General features: G+C 36.2%; 1 protein-coding gene across 1 annotated transcript in view; it reads left to right on the forward strand.

The window, feature by feature from the left end:
- LOC119570835 overlaps positions 1 to 10,718 on the forward strand; it is a 14,965-nt gene extending 4,247 nt beyond the window's left edge. The window contains exons 5-10 of the mRNA XM_037918421.1: positions 1 to 17; positions 9,532 to 9,632; positions 9,770 to 9,862; positions 10,115 to 10,210; positions 10,343 to 10,480; positions 10,669 to 10,718. The exon at positions 1 to 17 is cut by the window's left edge and continues 111 nt beyond it. Of these exons, the coding sequence (XP_037774349.1) occupies positions 1 to 17; positions 9,532 to 9,547 (33 nt within the window). The 3' untranslated portion in view covers positions 9,548 to 9,632; positions 9,770 to 9,862; positions 10,115 to 10,210; positions 10,343 to 10,480; positions 10,669 to 10,718. The remainder of the gene's footprint in view (positions 18 to 9,531; positions 9,633 to 9,769; positions 9,863 to 10,114; positions 10,211 to 10,342; positions 10,481 to 10,668) is intronic.
- The last annotated feature ends 6,676 nt before the right edge of the window (positions 10,719 to 17,394 follow it).

The raw sequence follows: 17,394 nt of genomic DNA on the forward strand, positions 1-17,394 counted from the left end.
GCAAGGGGAGCAAGGAGGTAAGGGAGGAAATATATATATACACACAGATATATATATATATATATATATATATATATATATATATATATAATATATATATATATATATATATATATATATATATATATATACAGATATATATACACACACAACACACACACACACACACACACACACACACACACACACACACACACACACACACACACACACACACACACACACACACACATTTACATACATACTGTCAACAATACGTAGCAAGGCCGGATGTACACTTCACACCTCCGTCCAAGCACGCAGCCCTTCTCCTTGGGCAGGACGCAGATGCAGCCCGGCTTTCTCTTTTCGCACAGGAACAAACATCCGTCCTCGAAGGGAACCGCCGCATAAAAGGACACGTCCGTAAGGCAGACACACACAGAGAGAGACACAGCAGACGGCCCAAGCCACACAGGGTCCAGCTCCACCACCTCGTCCTCCACCCGGGGACACGGGGGTCTCTTGGGGGGTCTCATATCTGTCTTCAAGAATAAACCAGCAAGCTAAACCCCTTTTCACTGACCCACCCAAGTCCATCTCTCGTCTCGCTCACACCTGGTGACGCGGTGCTCTTAATCTCTCGTGTCACTCATATTCTGGTGGCTTGCGGTGGCCACTCGCTTATATCTGGCGTTGTGGTGCTCCCAACTCACGTGTCGCTTACATCTGATGGCAGCGGTGTTCAAGAACCTCACAACGCCGACGCAGATCCACGCGAAGTGCCTCCCCGCCTCTTTTAACGCCCAGCCATCGCTACCAAGTCCTCTTCGATCACGCCTACCCGCACCATGTCTGTCCTACTACTTCGTGCTGACCACTCATGCCTGTGCTACCCTCCTGACGAAGTCGCTGAAGATGTATCTTCGCACTCTATGCCGCCACACTCGCCAATCCAGCTCACCTGCCTCGCTAATTCTTCGCGAACCCTCGTCAACACAGCCAGGATGTCGCAGTTCTATCCAGCACCAACAATCTTCCTCGTTACTATTAAAAGTAAGTGTACCTATTAGTGCCAGAGTAACTATTGCCCTCCCTATACCCACCCACACCTTGCATACAAGTTGCCTTCTTTCAAAATCAAGTACACGCCACTCTACGAACGCACACTACAAACTCTATACTGCATAACATCTCCCTGTCAACTAGTGTTTTTTTAACACAATCACACACTGAGATCAAACCTAAGTGACACGCACCCTAACTTCACACCTCATTCCCCAGCTCTAACCATCCCGTAATTGATGGATTGTGTTAGTATTTTTCTGTCTATTATAATTTTTATCCTCAGATCGCACAATTTAGCATATATCAATTCTCTCAGAACAAATGAGTACCTTCAAGTTTAATTAATTATTGTTATGTTTGGCTGCTCATCATATTATTCATGTTTATTTGTATCGAATTAATGAAATTATCTATTTTTTTCTCTTATATGTTATTCCTATCAGTAATCACTTCATTACTTCTTGCGTATTGTTATATTATGTGCATACACTATATCGTTCTTTATATCACTGTTTCTTCATACTTGCCGTGCTAATCTGTCGCTCGTTCACACGTAGATTTCGATCACCTGACTATCCTCTTAACTACCTACCTGCCCACTCTACTCGGAATTCACTCTAAGATTGCGTATTTTACTATGTGCCATCCCTGACTAATAACTGAACCCAAATCTCTTTTACGACGTCCTCTCGAAGTTCGATATCTTGCCCTCAGTAATGCTGGAGTTTATGCTTCTTTAGTTTAAGGTTTGGTGAATATGTACTGATGGTAATGTCTCCAGTTGCAAATAATGGCAACACATTGGAGACACCATGCTTTATATAGGCTTACTCGGTTACAATCACCGCAAGTTAATTTTAAGCCCGGCTCATGGCCGTAAACGAAGAAACCCTGCGCCGCCGCACCGAGAATTATGCTCATACGATTGAAGTGCCGAGACGCGCACTGTTGATTTTCACCGCAAGTTAAGCCCGGCTCATGGCCGTAAACGAAGGAACCCTGCGCCCGCCGCACACTTACGCTCATACGACTGAAGCGCCGAGACGCGCACTGTTAGAATTAAGTTCAGGCCCAGCTGCCTATGTGTTCGAAGCATATATACTTGCCTATTTACCCCAAAGATATGGAAGTCTTATTCAATTAACTTTTCTCTCTTCAATATGATGGTACCTTATTGAACTCGCTACTTGACACACCCTTCTTGTGACAAACTTTCCTTATTATGCTCTCATTTTCTCGCAATTTAGTAAGGTGATTGACAAATGCATTATCATCATCCTCCTTAGCCCCTTTACTGGCCTGGTACACTTATATTTCAGCTTCTGAAGACGATGACCCTCCTCGCTACTGAATGTTGCACCTCAGTGCGAAACCTCTGCCACACCTGCTACCTGGCACGCGACGGCCTAGCGACTCTCGGATCACCAGGAACCATCTGTAGATACCAAACAGACCCTCTACTGCATCGTTTCAAGCGTTACAGTCGGCTCGAGGACGAGCCTTGTGCGTGGTCGAGCGATGTCAACAATACGTAGCAAGGCCGGATGTACACTTCACACCTCCGTCCAAGCACGCAGCCCTTCTCCTTGGGCAGGACGCAGATGCAGCCCGGCTTTCTCTTTTCGCACAGGAACAAACATCCGTCCTCGAAGGGAACCGCCGCATAAAAGGACACGTCCGTAAGGCAGACACACACAGAGAGAGACACAGCAGACGGCCCAAGCCACACAGGGTCCAGCTCCACCACCTCGTCCTCCACCCGGGGACACGGGGGTCTCTTGGGGGGTCTCATATCTGTCTTCAAGAATAAACCAGCAAGCTAAACCCCTTTTCACTGACCCACCCAAGTCCATCTCTCGTCTCGCTCACACCTGGTGACGCGGTGCTCTTAATCTCTTGTGTCACTCATATTCTGGTGGCTTGCGGTGGCCACTCGCTTACATCTGGCGAAGTGGTGCTCCCAACTCACATGTCGCTTACACATACCTCTCTCTATATATATATGGTCGCATGGCGTGTTAACCATATACGGCAGGTCATCCCAGTGGCAGGTGCCGGCTCATATCGCCTTACCATGTATTCTGGTTAGCCTTTCACTCCAAAGTTCATTTCTGCCGAAGGGGAGTTACCGATCGGTTTGTAAGAGAATGACTATGGAGCTGGACAGGGAGTGCTTTCCCTGCCTCCCTATGAGGATCATAATTTCACACTGCAGTGTAATCACTCTGAATCGAAAATAAACAGTTGCTATTTGCAGGTAAGCAAATTATGTGATACACACACAGCCATACCCGTATATAGTACAGAGACAGCCTTAGGGTGAATTCCACTGAAGTCTTCAGGTCCTGCTATCCTTCTTCCATTTCTTTTGTGTGTGTGTGTGTGTGTGTGTGTGTATTCATTTACATATATGTGAATATATATACATGTACATTTAGAAGTGTATACATGTATGTACATTTATATATGTATATATGCATGTACACATATATGTGTATGCAATTATGTAGACATATATGTGTATATAAGTATGTCCATATATATATAAATATATGTGTATGCATGTATATGTATATATGTATGTTGATAAGTGTACATATCTGCATGTATATATATATATATATATATATATATATATATATATATATATATATATATATATATTATATATTTGTAGATTTATTTATAAATATATTGTATATGTACATTGTGTATCTGTGTATATATATTGTGTATTTCTTTATGTATGTATATATATTTGTGTATATATATGTATACATATGTTTCTATTGTATACATATATTTATGTATATATATAAATGTGTATATATTTGTGTATGTGTGTATATAATATATGTATGTATATATATACATATATATATATATATATATATATATATATATATATATATATATATATATATACATACACACACACACACACACACACACACACACACACACACACCACACACATACACACACACCACACACATACACACACACACACACACACACACACACCACACACACACACACACACACACACACACACACACACACACACACACACACACACACACCACAAATATAAATATATATATATATATATATATATATATATATATATATATATATATATATATATATATATATATATATATATATATATATATATATATATATATATATATATATATATATATATATATATATATATATATATATATATATATATATATAATAATCCCTCTCGCACTCTTTTTTTTCTCTTCTCTCCCTTCCTCCCTCTCTCTCCTTTTCTCCCTCCCTGTCGACATCCTTTCTCTTTCTCTTTCTCCCTCTCTCCCCCTCTGTCTTGTCGTAAATCTATTGTCCATATATACTACCCAGGGAGTATAGACTGATATATAGTCTAAAACTCCATAAAAGAAGGAAGAAGTATTGATCGCGCAGACGAAGAACCCGTAAGTAGTTCCGAATGCATAATTATCGTATTCACCAGAATTACGCATGAACGAGGCAGTTTATAACTAAATGCAAAAAGGAAAAGAAAAAATCGCGGGTAAGAGGTGACTTTTGAGGGCAGAGGCAGGCGACGTTTAGTCTCACGGGGCTGGCTCGCGGCGCGGACCGCTACCCAAATGCCTCGTCGGGTACGACTTATTGTGTGGTAAAAAGGTAGAGGTAGTGCAGCTAATACGTTATTATATTTCAGATTAACGCTTATTTATTATTTACTCTTCTGTTTGCACGTTTCTTACATGGTTTATAAGTAAGTTATGAATATTTGATTTTTTTTGTGTGCTGTTTACTGTTATTGTCCGACCTCGTAGTGCTGCTGCATGTAATGCATGCAGAGAGGTCATTAAGGGGGTGGCTATGGGCAATTACCCCTCCCCCCAAGACTGTTTGCCCCCTCATTGTCTGACTTGACTCTCCTCAGAGGCCACACTGATTAAGCTCATTTCGCTCGCCAACCTTGCCCACCAAGAAAAAGCTGGAATGAACCTGTTTGCATGGCATAGTGTGTAATTATGAATTTCGCAAGGGAGATTAGTGTTTCCTTAAGTAACATCAATTTAGAAGCACATTGTTTTATTTCGAGAAAGGATTAATATGCGAAAATGAAATTGGTATTAATCCGATGAGTTTTAGTGGTCTGTATTGTATGTGTATATAACATAAATGTTGAAAAAAAATTGTTCACTATAACCGTGAGAATTGGTTCGAGTTGTGCACTAGAAATGTTACAAATTGCAACTTTGAAGGCAATTCAGTGTCCGAATAAAATGTCCGAGGCGTCCAGCCTTGATACAAAAGATTTTGTTCGAAAATCTGAAGCTTATGGAGATGGATAAATTCCTTTTGTGACCCGAAAAAAAGAGTAAAGTTATGAGTCGTTGCCTTAGGGAGCCTCGAGTCGAGGCCCCGAGCGAGGCTCCGGCGCCGCCTCGCGAAACGCAGAGATTCAGCTGGTCCGTGGGGCGAGTTCTTTTTGCTTTCTGGTAATATTTCTGCGCAAGTCTCTTTCTGCGTTCGAAATCCGTGCCTGTAAGTATTTTGGGTGGAACATGGGCTTTTATCTACTCTTTGAATCCCTGAGTTATCACAGACGTGGGTAAGAGGAGTGTAAGACCGTGTATGAGGCTCTTTGTGTCCGCGTGTTTTTTAAGGCAAAGGCGAGTCGAAATAAGTGGCCGCGACGGGCTAATCCACATTTAAGCCTTTACAGGAAAACTTCTATTCTGGTGGATCGTTGAAATTGGTGACATAGGCCGTCCGAGGCAGCGCAGAACCTGTGGTCTCCTGGTATTTTTAAATGGCCTTGCATGCCGAAGAAAATGCAGGTTGATGGTCTCTTATTTTGATTACTGAACTTTCCGGAGTTAAAATGATGAAGTTTGTGCTATACGGTATTCATGGTGAAGAAACTGCAAGCGTAGGGGTCTAATGTTTTTGTATTGCTTGGTGTTTGAGGCATTAGTGGCTGGTGTATAAAGAAATTCATTATGAAATATGAAATGAATTTTGGTTTAAAATGTGCACCGATTTCAGCATTGGGCCCACAGTTTGTTCCGTTAGGTGATTTTTTTTTTTTTTTTTTTTGTATCGCACAGCAATCTTGCCGTTATTTCATTTTTCAATTATCAGTGCTGTGATATGCCAGTCTCTTGTTATTTTCCATCAGAAATAGTGTAAATGAAGATGTTGGTAATGTTTACAAAGTGACCGTACCCTCAGGGATCAAGTCTGTTACTACAGCTGTACCTGGGAAATTTAAAAACATCGCCATGTGAACCAAAAATCTTCCAACCCCCCCCCCCTCCCCAATACAACTGCCATATTTCCCTTTTGGGGCATTTGCCCTTGGACCCCCACCTGATCACGGTGGACTTTGTCTCTGCGCTGCATTTGTCCAGATCTATTCTCCATTTCTAATGTTTCATGTATTATTGAGTAATATTTCTTTATAGTGCCATTACTTTTACTTTTTCTACCCAAGTAATAAGTGTAGCACAACTTTCTTTTTAGCAACTTCTGAAGGTAGTATCATAAGTGTCGTATTTCCTGTCATTTTGTTAATTACAAAAATTTTACTGTTCTACAAGTGGGGGAGCAAACTATACCACAATTTAGTGCATGACTGATATTTTCATGTTATGTGAAATTAAAAAGTTGACCCCATGAATCCAAAATGAACATGACAATGACAAACCAGAGCTTTCATGCTGTATTTTAATTAATTTCTTTGCAGTGTCATCCTACATTCTAATTTTTTTCCCACTTATGGTGTAGTATGTGCAGGTAAGCATTTCCAATTATTGTTGGTTTAATATGCATATGTAATTTATTTTTTCTAGTTTTGTTCATTGTGTAATAAGCAGAAGTCTATTTTCCATTGCAAGTTCCTGTTTTAGGAAGCAAGTGCTGTTCTTGGTAATTGTTTATGAAGTGACCGGAGACCAACATTGCGTTGCATCCTCCTCCATTTGAACCCAAACTGTTCCTAACCTGTCCCTGGACTCCCTACCCAATTACCATGGACTTGGTCTCCATATGGTGTTAATCATAACCTGTTGTTTATTTGTGACATTGGTTTTTGCCTGGGCAAATTTTGTGTATCGTAGTACAATTTTCTCTTTACGTGTAAGTGGATCATCGCAGTGTGAGTGCAGGTATTGTGTATATGCATACTAAAGTATTCCATGTTGTAAATGCTCCAGTATTTCTTATATAGTTTACTTTTTACACTGACAGAACCTTAAGGCTATTACTGAGGGAGTGAGAGAAACGGGCTTCTTGCTTGATATGAGTTTTATGCTGAATAGGCTAGTTTTACCAGCCTCAGTCCCTCAAGTTTCACCCTTGTTCCTGCCCTATTAGAAGTAGAATTTGTCGATAACAGTATAGGAGCATTGGTAATAAAATGTGTAACAAAGATGTGATTTTGAATATCATACTTAATATGTACCTCGGTATTCTAAAAGGATTAACATAATTACTTATTACCATGACTATGACGTGAAAGGTACCCTGTAACGTGTGTTTATTTGGTAGGACTATGGAATACTTGTTTTGAGTTCCTGTGACAGAGTTTTGCATAACTTTCATATTTTCAACTTGTGCAGGAAATGGCATGGATAGAAGGTCTATAAATTTATTCTATGCAATATGAGCAAAAGTTTACAATGTCTCGTATAGCTGTGTGAAAATGAAACTTCTGCTTATTTTGGAGGCCTTGTCTGGCTGAAGCAGTACAGAGCCAGGCCTTGTATCAGGAATGGGTGATTTCTCTGTTGGTCAAGAGGTTTATCATATAACCAGTCTAAGTTCAGTCTTACTGGAATATGTGTAGATTAGTTGACCTTTTATGCTTAGGCACTGAGAGGTGTGGAGACCACTGTTGTTGCTGTGCTGGTGAGCATCTGTAAAGGTTCCTTGCACAAGGTGAATAAATTGCATTTATAGCTTCTCAAAATGTGATTTTCCCACAGGTCCCCCAATCCTGTGGCAAGGAAAGGGTTTTGGAGGTGGTAGAGGTTTTTACAAAAAATAGTCCTGAATGTTGCAGTATTTTTTTTATAATCAGGTTTTGAGAAACTTCATCTGTAAAATGAGTTTTTGAAAGATTCAAATCAGTGTGATTGGGAATTAGATTTGTTTTTATGGCTGTGCTATAATGGGTACCATTAAAAATTTTATCCCCCCATAGGAAAAAAGAAAACATAAAATATTTAAAATTCATCTTCCAACTTGGTAAACGAGTTGTACTGTTAATTTTTATTTTTTATTTATTTTGCCTTTTGGCACTTTTTTCGGTGTGAAATATAACAGATTTTACCTGTTTATTGTACAATCCTCTCATGGGGCATAGTTCTCCCCCTCCCTTCTTTGGGTCCCATTAACTCTTGAATTTTCTCATTCACTTGGTTGTATTATCCATTTTTATTTCCTGATTAGATTATGTATTGTGGGGAAAATCTTTAATGTGCTTTACAATGTAAGCATACATTGTTTTTTTTTCTGAATGAGGAGTGTTATTTCGCTGGTGACCGTAAATTTTTTTGAATTATCCTGAATTGCTACAAAAGTCTTCTAAACAAAGGTTGTATACTTATTTTATGAAATAGTAGTGAACCTTGTTTGATAAATCACCCTTATTGTGGTTGAAAATGCAAGGTAAAAATGGAAAAGCCTAAAACCAAGTGTTTGGGGATTGACCCATTTGCTCTGGGTAATTTTTGGCTGTTCTCTAACAGTGACCCCAGTGTGATGCAGGAAAAATATTTTGTTACTTATAAAGATTGCTATCTTTATTTTCTCCAGGAATATGCTTTTACATCTTTGAGGATTTGCAGGTCTGTCGGCTGCTGTAAAAAAAAAAAAAAAAAAAGGAAAAGGCAGTAATGATTTGGAAATTCTTGCTCTTTTGAAATTTTGTATTTTGTATGCATAGTATGTAGTATTGGATTATTTATGTATGTAGATTCATGCATGAGTAGCAGTAATTGCATGTGTAAGAGTAACAATGGAATATTGCATGGTTCAGTTTGTTGATAAGACAACCTTAACTCTAATATCTAATTAGAGGGTGATCTTGTTTTCATTAATTATAATGAATCATAAGTTAGGATTAAAACTTAATTTTTGAATCTTTCGGTTTTTATTTTTTTATTATTATTTTTTTATAGATCCATATTGATGAAATGGAATATCTTCATCCTAGAATCTTTTGTTACATTCATTGTTTGCGACTTTTTTTTTTTTCCAACACTGGGTGGATAAACAACAGGAGTTGAAATGGTTACTAAATCTTGGCAAATGGAAGGTCCGGTTTGTAAATTGTGAAGTCCTGAAAAATTGTACCAGTATTTATTGAGAATCTGTACATTTTAATGATGGATAGTTAATTAGATTTCTTAATAGAGTAAATGCAAATTGATTAATTACTGAAAAATAATTTTCAATTCCATGTATAAGGCTGGAACATCGATAACGGACTGGATTTTCCTAGTGGTGACGAAGACCCTTTGCTGCCAGGAAGGCGGAGGAAGAGGAAGAGGAAAAAAAAAATGCAGCAGGTGGGTTTCTTTTAATAGGAAAACATTGGTTTGATAGATTTAGCAGTTTGTACCGGTGGCATACAAAGATTTATATTAATAGTTCCATGGAAATAAAGTTGATTTAAACCATTTGTGCCTTGCATTTCATTTTGTAGATCTTTCAAGAGATGGTGGTAGGAAGTCTTGTCGGCAATCCATGGCAGTGGAGAGACCAAAGATGGCTATGAATAAGTTTTCTATTTTTACAGGTAAGAGACATGTTTTGAACTTTTTTTTTAATAGCTTATTTAAACACACATTTTAAAAATAGGTTGGTTATCATTTCTATTTTATTTATTTTTTTTATGTAGGTTTTTAGAAATGGAAAATTTTCTTGGTTTATTTAGAAAACTGTTGGAAAATGAAAATTGACCTTAAAGTTAAGCAAATGCTAGTTACTCCTTGGCTTGTAACATGAATTATGCAATTGCCTTTGGTATTCATTGACTGTTCAACTGCAGTTTTAGATGTGGAAAGGATTATCATGACTTCTAGACTACAAAGGGACTCTGAGCAGAAAAACAATTTGAAGAAGTCGGAAGTTTTTCTATTTGCAGGTAAGTACATAAGTTAGGAAACCTTCAGAAATATGTATCACAAAGGAAATTATTTATCAAAATTTGTTTTACATACATTTCAAGTGTAGATGTATAACTGAAGCTAATATGAACTATTGATTTTGGGCTTAGATTTTCAGAAGAGCTGTCAAGCTCAACTGTGAAAGTGGTACATTGGCAGGGCTGGAGGAGCAGGCTAGGTCATTTCCACAAGCTTGAAGTTGCACCTGGGACTGAATAAGAGCTAGATGGCCTTCACAATTTTTAATGGTAAATATTATTACATTTAAAATAGTCAAGAATAGGGAAGTAAAATATGAAATTTTGGTCATCCGTAGATCGGGGAATATTAATCAGAAGTTGATACAACTGTGTTAAAAAGGCATAGCCAAGTTCTTAAATTTGTATTCTAGACAAACTCTAAGGTGTGTAATGCCCTAATGCAGAGTGTATTTCAGCTGCTTGGGAAAGGATGCAGTAGGGGGAATTAAGAGGAGAAATGGAAGAATAAAAAACAAAAGGTAAGAAATATGAAATATAAAGATCAAATATCAGATGTAAATGTTATGCAAGGAAAAAGAACAGGAACTTAGGAACTTGTAGGAATATTAAGTAGCTGTATCTCTTATTTGTATGAATTGCGCCATTAAAGTATGTAAATGTAGTAATGATAATCACACCTATTTCTCTTTTAAGAAACTTCAATTTAGTATAATTTTCTACCATAGATATACAAGTTTAGTTTCAGAATGTGTAGTTCTGCAAAACCTTCTGCTATTAAACTTTGTTTTACCATGCAGAAAGAAACTAGATTTTAATGTGGAATGTACACTTGCTTACCACTTTGATTATCATATAATAGATTTTGGTGATAGATGGAAATTACTTGGATTAGAAGTAATGATTGATCATCCAAAATGTGCCCTCAAATAAGATGGTAACTATTTAATTTATACCAGATGGAGTGAGAAACACTTTTTGCATTTTTTCCCTCTGCTGGTTGAGTCCTTATTTAGTATAGCTGTAGCTGTATGACAAACTAGAGCAAATTATTTCGACTTCATTTAAGGGAGCAGTTCATAATCTGTGGCCGATTCATTTTTATATGAAACTTGCATATGCACTAGTATATTAGTATATGCCCTAATGAAATTAATGTACTTTCTAGCTTGGGGTCATCTACTTGATTTCTCACTCTTGGAATTAGGATTGTGTGCAGAGGCAAGGTGAATGATTTTATAAACTAGTATTATAATTTCGGTAAGTATAGTTTTTAATGAAAGCTGAATATTTTTGTGATTCATAAGCTTTGTCTTGAATTGATATTTGATATAGTATTTGAAGGTTTCATGCATGAAAAAATCTGATCCTAAGGGACAAATTTCCTTCAGGTAGTGTTTGGAGCATGAAATAGTTGTTCAACTACAGCCCAAGACTCCTAGATGTCCTGACATGCTTCTCAGACTTTCAGGTTTGTATTTAAAAGTTAAAAACTGTGCTAAACTATATACATAAAGGTCTTTTGGTAACCTGTTTCCATGCTGTAAAAGTTGTAGACCTATATAAGATTTATTTAAATGATTTGATAAATTCCTAAGAATTGATATTAAAGTATTTAGATTAAAGAATGACTCAGCCTTTTTAATGGCTTGCACTTGATTAAAATATTTTTTTTTGTATTTTTGTTTTATTCTTAACAAGATGCTTAAAATGCCAAATAATAACCACCTCAATACTAATAACACTTGTGGAATATGTAAATCCATTTAACCCTTTGCCAACGGGCATGGCATGTACGTACATGCCATGCCCACTGTGTGTTTACTTGTTTAATTGTTTTAACACATTGATGGCTACACTTGTATATACTAAATCACCAATGAGCCAGTTACGAGTACCGACTGTCTCGCCCGTTCATCCTTTTTGTTGATTTACGAAAATATTTTACGTTATCTTATTTTGCTGTTACTAATGTTTATAACATTATATTAATTCTAATGTTTACAATAAAAATAATAACATCGATATTCATAGCACTAGTAAACAATTAGTTTTTCCCGCCAATACAAGGAAAGGTGAAATCAGGTAAGGGCACAAGATCTACTAATTGACTCCTTTGTAGCTAAGCACTAGCAGAGCCATCTATGTGCAGAGACATTTCATAAAAGTATAAAAAATGAGCACGGCACTTTCCCCATTTTTTATTAATTTTCCCTGTCGGCATTGGGTTAACAAAATTATAGTGAATATTACATTTTCCCTTTTGGCACTGGGTTAAATGTCATGTGCTTGGAGGTCCACTGTGTATATATTGAGTAACCATACTAAAAATAGAAATGCAAAGTCTTTTGTTTACTTGTGTAATCCCTCTTCCTCAAAACAGTAATATTATAATGAACTCGAAGTGTAAATTTATTTTTTACGCTTTATTAAGGTAGAAAATATGGCAGAATAAAATCTTGTTATTGTATATGTAAAGGTGGAATACAAGCATGATTACATCATTGGATGAATACTTTATAATAAAAGATTTTGAGATTTCAAAATACTTTTGATATTGCAGATCAGTTGAGTCCAGGTTCACATGTATGGACATAGGAGTAGTACTTCTGAATTTGGTAAGTGTTAAATTCTTTGATTGTGAAACCAATGGCCAGTTTAAATACTAATTAAGAAAAATGATTCTATTGAAGAGAGCAAGAGGTGTTGGATAGGAAAAGATGCAAGGAAAGCAATTACATTTGGTCATGTAAGTTAAAGCAAAAGCCACACTAGTGGCTCCTGCTAGGCCCATCCTTGTACTGTCTATCTTTTTTCTGCAGCTAGAAATGGAATGTGAGGGACAATATGCTTTAGTTCTTGTTATTTTGTTAATGCACTTTTATACTTCCAGTGTAGAATTTAATCAGAACCCAGTTTCTCTTAGCATATCATTAAGCAGCTTTGGTCCATTAATTAAACTTTATTTGACTTTAATTGTGGGACAATCACTGAGTGGGAGGTGGGTACTTGGCTGAAAACTCCAGCTGATGTCTGGGGCAATTCTCTCTCTCTCTCTCTCTCTCTCTTCTCTCTCTCTCTTTCTCGCTCTCTCTTCTCTCTCTCTCTCTTTTTCCTGTGTGTGTGTGTGTGTGTCTCTCTCTCTCTTTTTTCCCTGTGTGTGTGTGTGTGTCTCTGTGTTGTCTCTTCTTTCCTGTGTGTGTGTGTGTGTGTGTCTCTCTTTCTCTCTCTCTCTCTCTTTCCCTGTGTGTGTGTGTGTGTGTGTTCTTCTTCTTCTTTTCTGTGTGGTGTGTGTGTGTGTGTCTTCTCTCTCTCTTCTCTTTCCCTGTGTGTGTTGTGTGTGTGTCTCTTTCCCTGTGTGTGTTGCTCTCTTCTTTTTTCTGGTGTGTGTGTGTGTTCTGTTTTCTTTTCTGTCTTTTCTCGTGTGTTGTGTGCTTTGTGTGTGTGTTGTGTGTCTCTCTCTCTTCCTTCTTATTCCTTCCTGTTCTTTCTTGCAGGTGATTAAATTTTTCATTATACAAGATGGTTGTTGTTATGGGTAAAGATAAGTATTCATTTCCTCTCCTTCTGTAGCTCCTATGATTAAATTCCTCTTTCTAATATCCATTGTCTGTCGATTTGGAGTGTTTAGTTTCTCTTTGAAAGTTTCAAAATTATCAAAAAGGTTTAGCGCTAGTTTGTTGCAGTGCCTTGTGTCTTTTAGATTCATATAATACATTGTTTTACTTATCTGGAAAAAGTTTTCAGTTATTGTCCTTTTTTAAGATAAAGCTTTTACACTTTGAGCAGTCATTTTTTGGCTAAAAATTCTCGATCCGATTCCAATTTTTTCTAAATTGTTTCCATAGATAGAAACTTTGTTTAATCAGGGTCACCTTCTCAATCCCCAGAGTTTGCATCATCCATATTATAATCCTCATAATGGGCTAACCTTAATGTACAGAAGCAAATTTTATGGTTTTTGAGAACTTTAAAAACTAAACTTCAAAATTTACATTAAGACATGATATTCTGTTATACTCGGTAACTGATAAGCCTTGCTTGATGCTCCTTTGTGCAATACTCATTTTTTTTTTCCAAGCAAAATAAAATTGTGGATATTACACCGCTAACTTTGACATCTGCAGTTTTGATTACACACAAAAAACAACAACATAGCATAGACAGGGTTGTGTTTGTGGGAGTTTAAAAAATGTTTCATACATGATCAAATCTACAATTTTTGTCATTGTCTTATGGAATATATCCTTTTGTAATATACCTCTTTATCTTTAAAGTAACCCAGAAGATATTTATCTTCCAGTAGGATAAATCCTAATACAAAATGGGCAAGGGGTCGAGTTTTATGGTCTGAAGTCCAAGTTTGGTAGTCATTACATTTTTAATTCTTATATAACATGTTTTAGTTTTAGAATATTAATACATTTTACAAGTGAGGCTGAAGTTTCCCTCCTAAGCCATTTCAGACAGTTTTCCCCATAGTCGTAACATTTTTACTTAATTTATTTAGATATTTATTTATGGAAAGCTTCTCCATGAACTTTAATATTAGAAGATATTGTCTGTTCAAATTTTTTTAGTAAATGAGGCTGAATTTGCTCCTTGGCCATTTGCAATTTTTTTTTTTATCAAATTTGAAAAGGCCATAATTTGGCAAGGTTTATCATTAAGATCTAGTAGTTTTAGTCGTCATCATTGCTTTGTTTAAAAATGTCACAAGATTGTCATTGTCACTTTGATAAATGAGGTTAAACTTAAAATCCTCCAATCGGAAAGAAATTCTACAACTTTTCAAGATTTATTTATTTCAAATCTAAAATCAGTTTTTTTTTTTTTTTTTTTTTCTAATAACCAGTGTCACTTTCTAACAAATAAAAATACATGAAGTTATTAACTTTGTGCAAGTCCAAGCTAAATTGTAATGATCAGGCAGTTTTAAAACATATGAGTAATATTGTTTATAGTTGTAAAAGGAATACTGATGGTGACGACTATGGCATATTGGTAATAGCGCTGATAGTAAAGCAAAGTTGTGTAAAAATGACTGACTGGTGGTGGTGGTAAAATGGTATAATGGTTGAGGTATTGGTGTTGGGGGGGGGGGGGGACTATTGGAAAAGGAGCAAACTCCGCCTCTTCTAACCTAGTGCTGATGGGCATGGCATGATGCGTACATGCCATGCTAACTGAGCTTTTGACACAGATGGCTACACTTGTATTAATTCACCAATGAGCCAGTTAAGAGTACTGCCTGTCTTGCCACTTCACCCTTTTCCTTGATTTATGAAAATATTTAAACGTTCATATTTTCCTGTTACTAATGTTTATAACATTATAGTAATTATGTGTAATAAAAGTAACACCATTGATATTCATAGCATTAGTAAAATATAAATTTTTTCCTGTGAATTCAAGGAAGGGTGAAATCAGCCAAGGTCACTAGGTCTACTAATTGACTGCTTTGTGGCTAAGAACAAGCAGAACCATCTATGTACAGTGACATTTCTCAAAATTAAAGATGAGCACAGCATTTTCCCCAGTGGCATTGGGTTAAGTATATAGAACACAACTTTATTTTAAAACTAAAAGGTGACAGAGAATGCTTAAAAAAATCACTAGTGTAAGTGGTTTGATAGAATATAAAGGTTGAACGTGACTCCTCGCCCATTTTCTCTGTGCCATATTTATTTTTTGTGTATTCATCCAGAAGTACAGGTAGAAGTCATATTGATTAGCCCAATAGTTTCCAAATATTTGATTCGAGAACCCTAAAATTTGCTAGAAAAAATGAGTGCCTTGCACAATGGAGCATAATTCAAGGCTTATCTGGGTCAAGAGGCATAACTAAGAACAAAAAACTTCTTATAAATCTCGAAATTGCTGTCTATAAGCATAGTAAGTGTTAGGTTTCTTGGTAATCAAATAGTTATATGAAGGTCTAAACTTGGCACATGTATAATAATTGACTGAAAGTTGCACCCTTGCCTGATCAGGCCACATCTGCCCAGAAAGATAATGTAAATCTGAAGTAAATCTGAAACATAATGCTGACCAATTTCTTTAAAATCCTGTTTTGAGTAAAAATGACCCAATTTTTTTTTTACTTTTAATCTTGGATTAAATCATATAATGGAATTATCTTTTATCTTTTAGTCTTGATCAAGTGTCCTATTTATTTTCTGTACAAAATTTGTTTTTCCTCAACATTGTTTTATCTCGTTCTTCAAAATGTTTAATCTTTTTAGCAATTTATCAGTAGTCCTTCAGTAACTAAGCATATAACCAGACAAGATTTAAATCTTGTCTGTTTTCTGAACATCTGTAACTTGCATTTTTTTTTTTTGTTCCCACTAGTAATGCATAAAATATGCAATATCTATTTTTAACTTCATGAACACCATATTACTGGTAAGCATTTTCTGGCTTTTCTAGAATTCTTACTATTAGCAATTTATCATTTTCTAATTGCTATGGAGTGTTCATCAGTATAAAAGTTATATTTATTGGGGTTGATCTAAAGCAACCCATTGCTATACTCGGAACTAAAATAAATATTTATGCAAGTCTATTACTGGTAATGCCACTGTGTACTTTAATTTTGCTTGAATCATGTTAGATCAGATTTTTAGACATTTCCAGGGACCAATTTGTTGTATATTTTCATTAAATTTTAAGATATGTCCTATAAATCAATTTTTTTAAATGTTGGATTTTTGCTGGGGTTAGATATTGGAAATATGACATTTTTCAATTCCTGTGGATTTTTTTTTTTTTTTTTTTTTTTTTCCTCAAATGAATACTTTTTTGGGCATTTGCTACTGGAAATCCTTCATTTCTAGTAATTATAAGGAATTGTTTCCTGAGTTTTTTTTTTTTTATTTATTTTTTTTAGTTTCTTGAATGTGTTTGGAATCCAAAGTTGTACAAAAAGTTCTCCAGAGATTTCTCTCCTTTCGATTGTCTTACTTTTGCCAAACCATTTGGTTTTCCTTAAATTTTTTCCTTCATTTGTAAAATGGTGAATCTTGCCCATTTATATAAAAAATCTCATAAGATACATTAGTGAATCAAATGCTAGTAAGGACATAGCCAAGAATTTTTTTTTTTTTTGTCTGATGGGCTGCGATGTCAATGTCTTTGCCATGTAGCCTGGTGTTAATACCTGGTGTTAATAAACTGGGTTA

The sequence above is a fragment of the Penaeus monodon genome, unplaced genomic scaffold (genome assembly GCF_015228065.2).
Source record: "Penaeus monodon isolate SGIC_2016 unplaced genomic scaffold, NSTDA_Pmon_1 PmonScaffold_4106, whole genome shotgun sequence".
In the NCBI taxonomy this organism is placed as follows: domain Eukaryota; kingdom Metazoa; phylum Arthropoda; class Malacostraca; order Decapoda; family Penaeidae; genus Penaeus; species Penaeus monodon.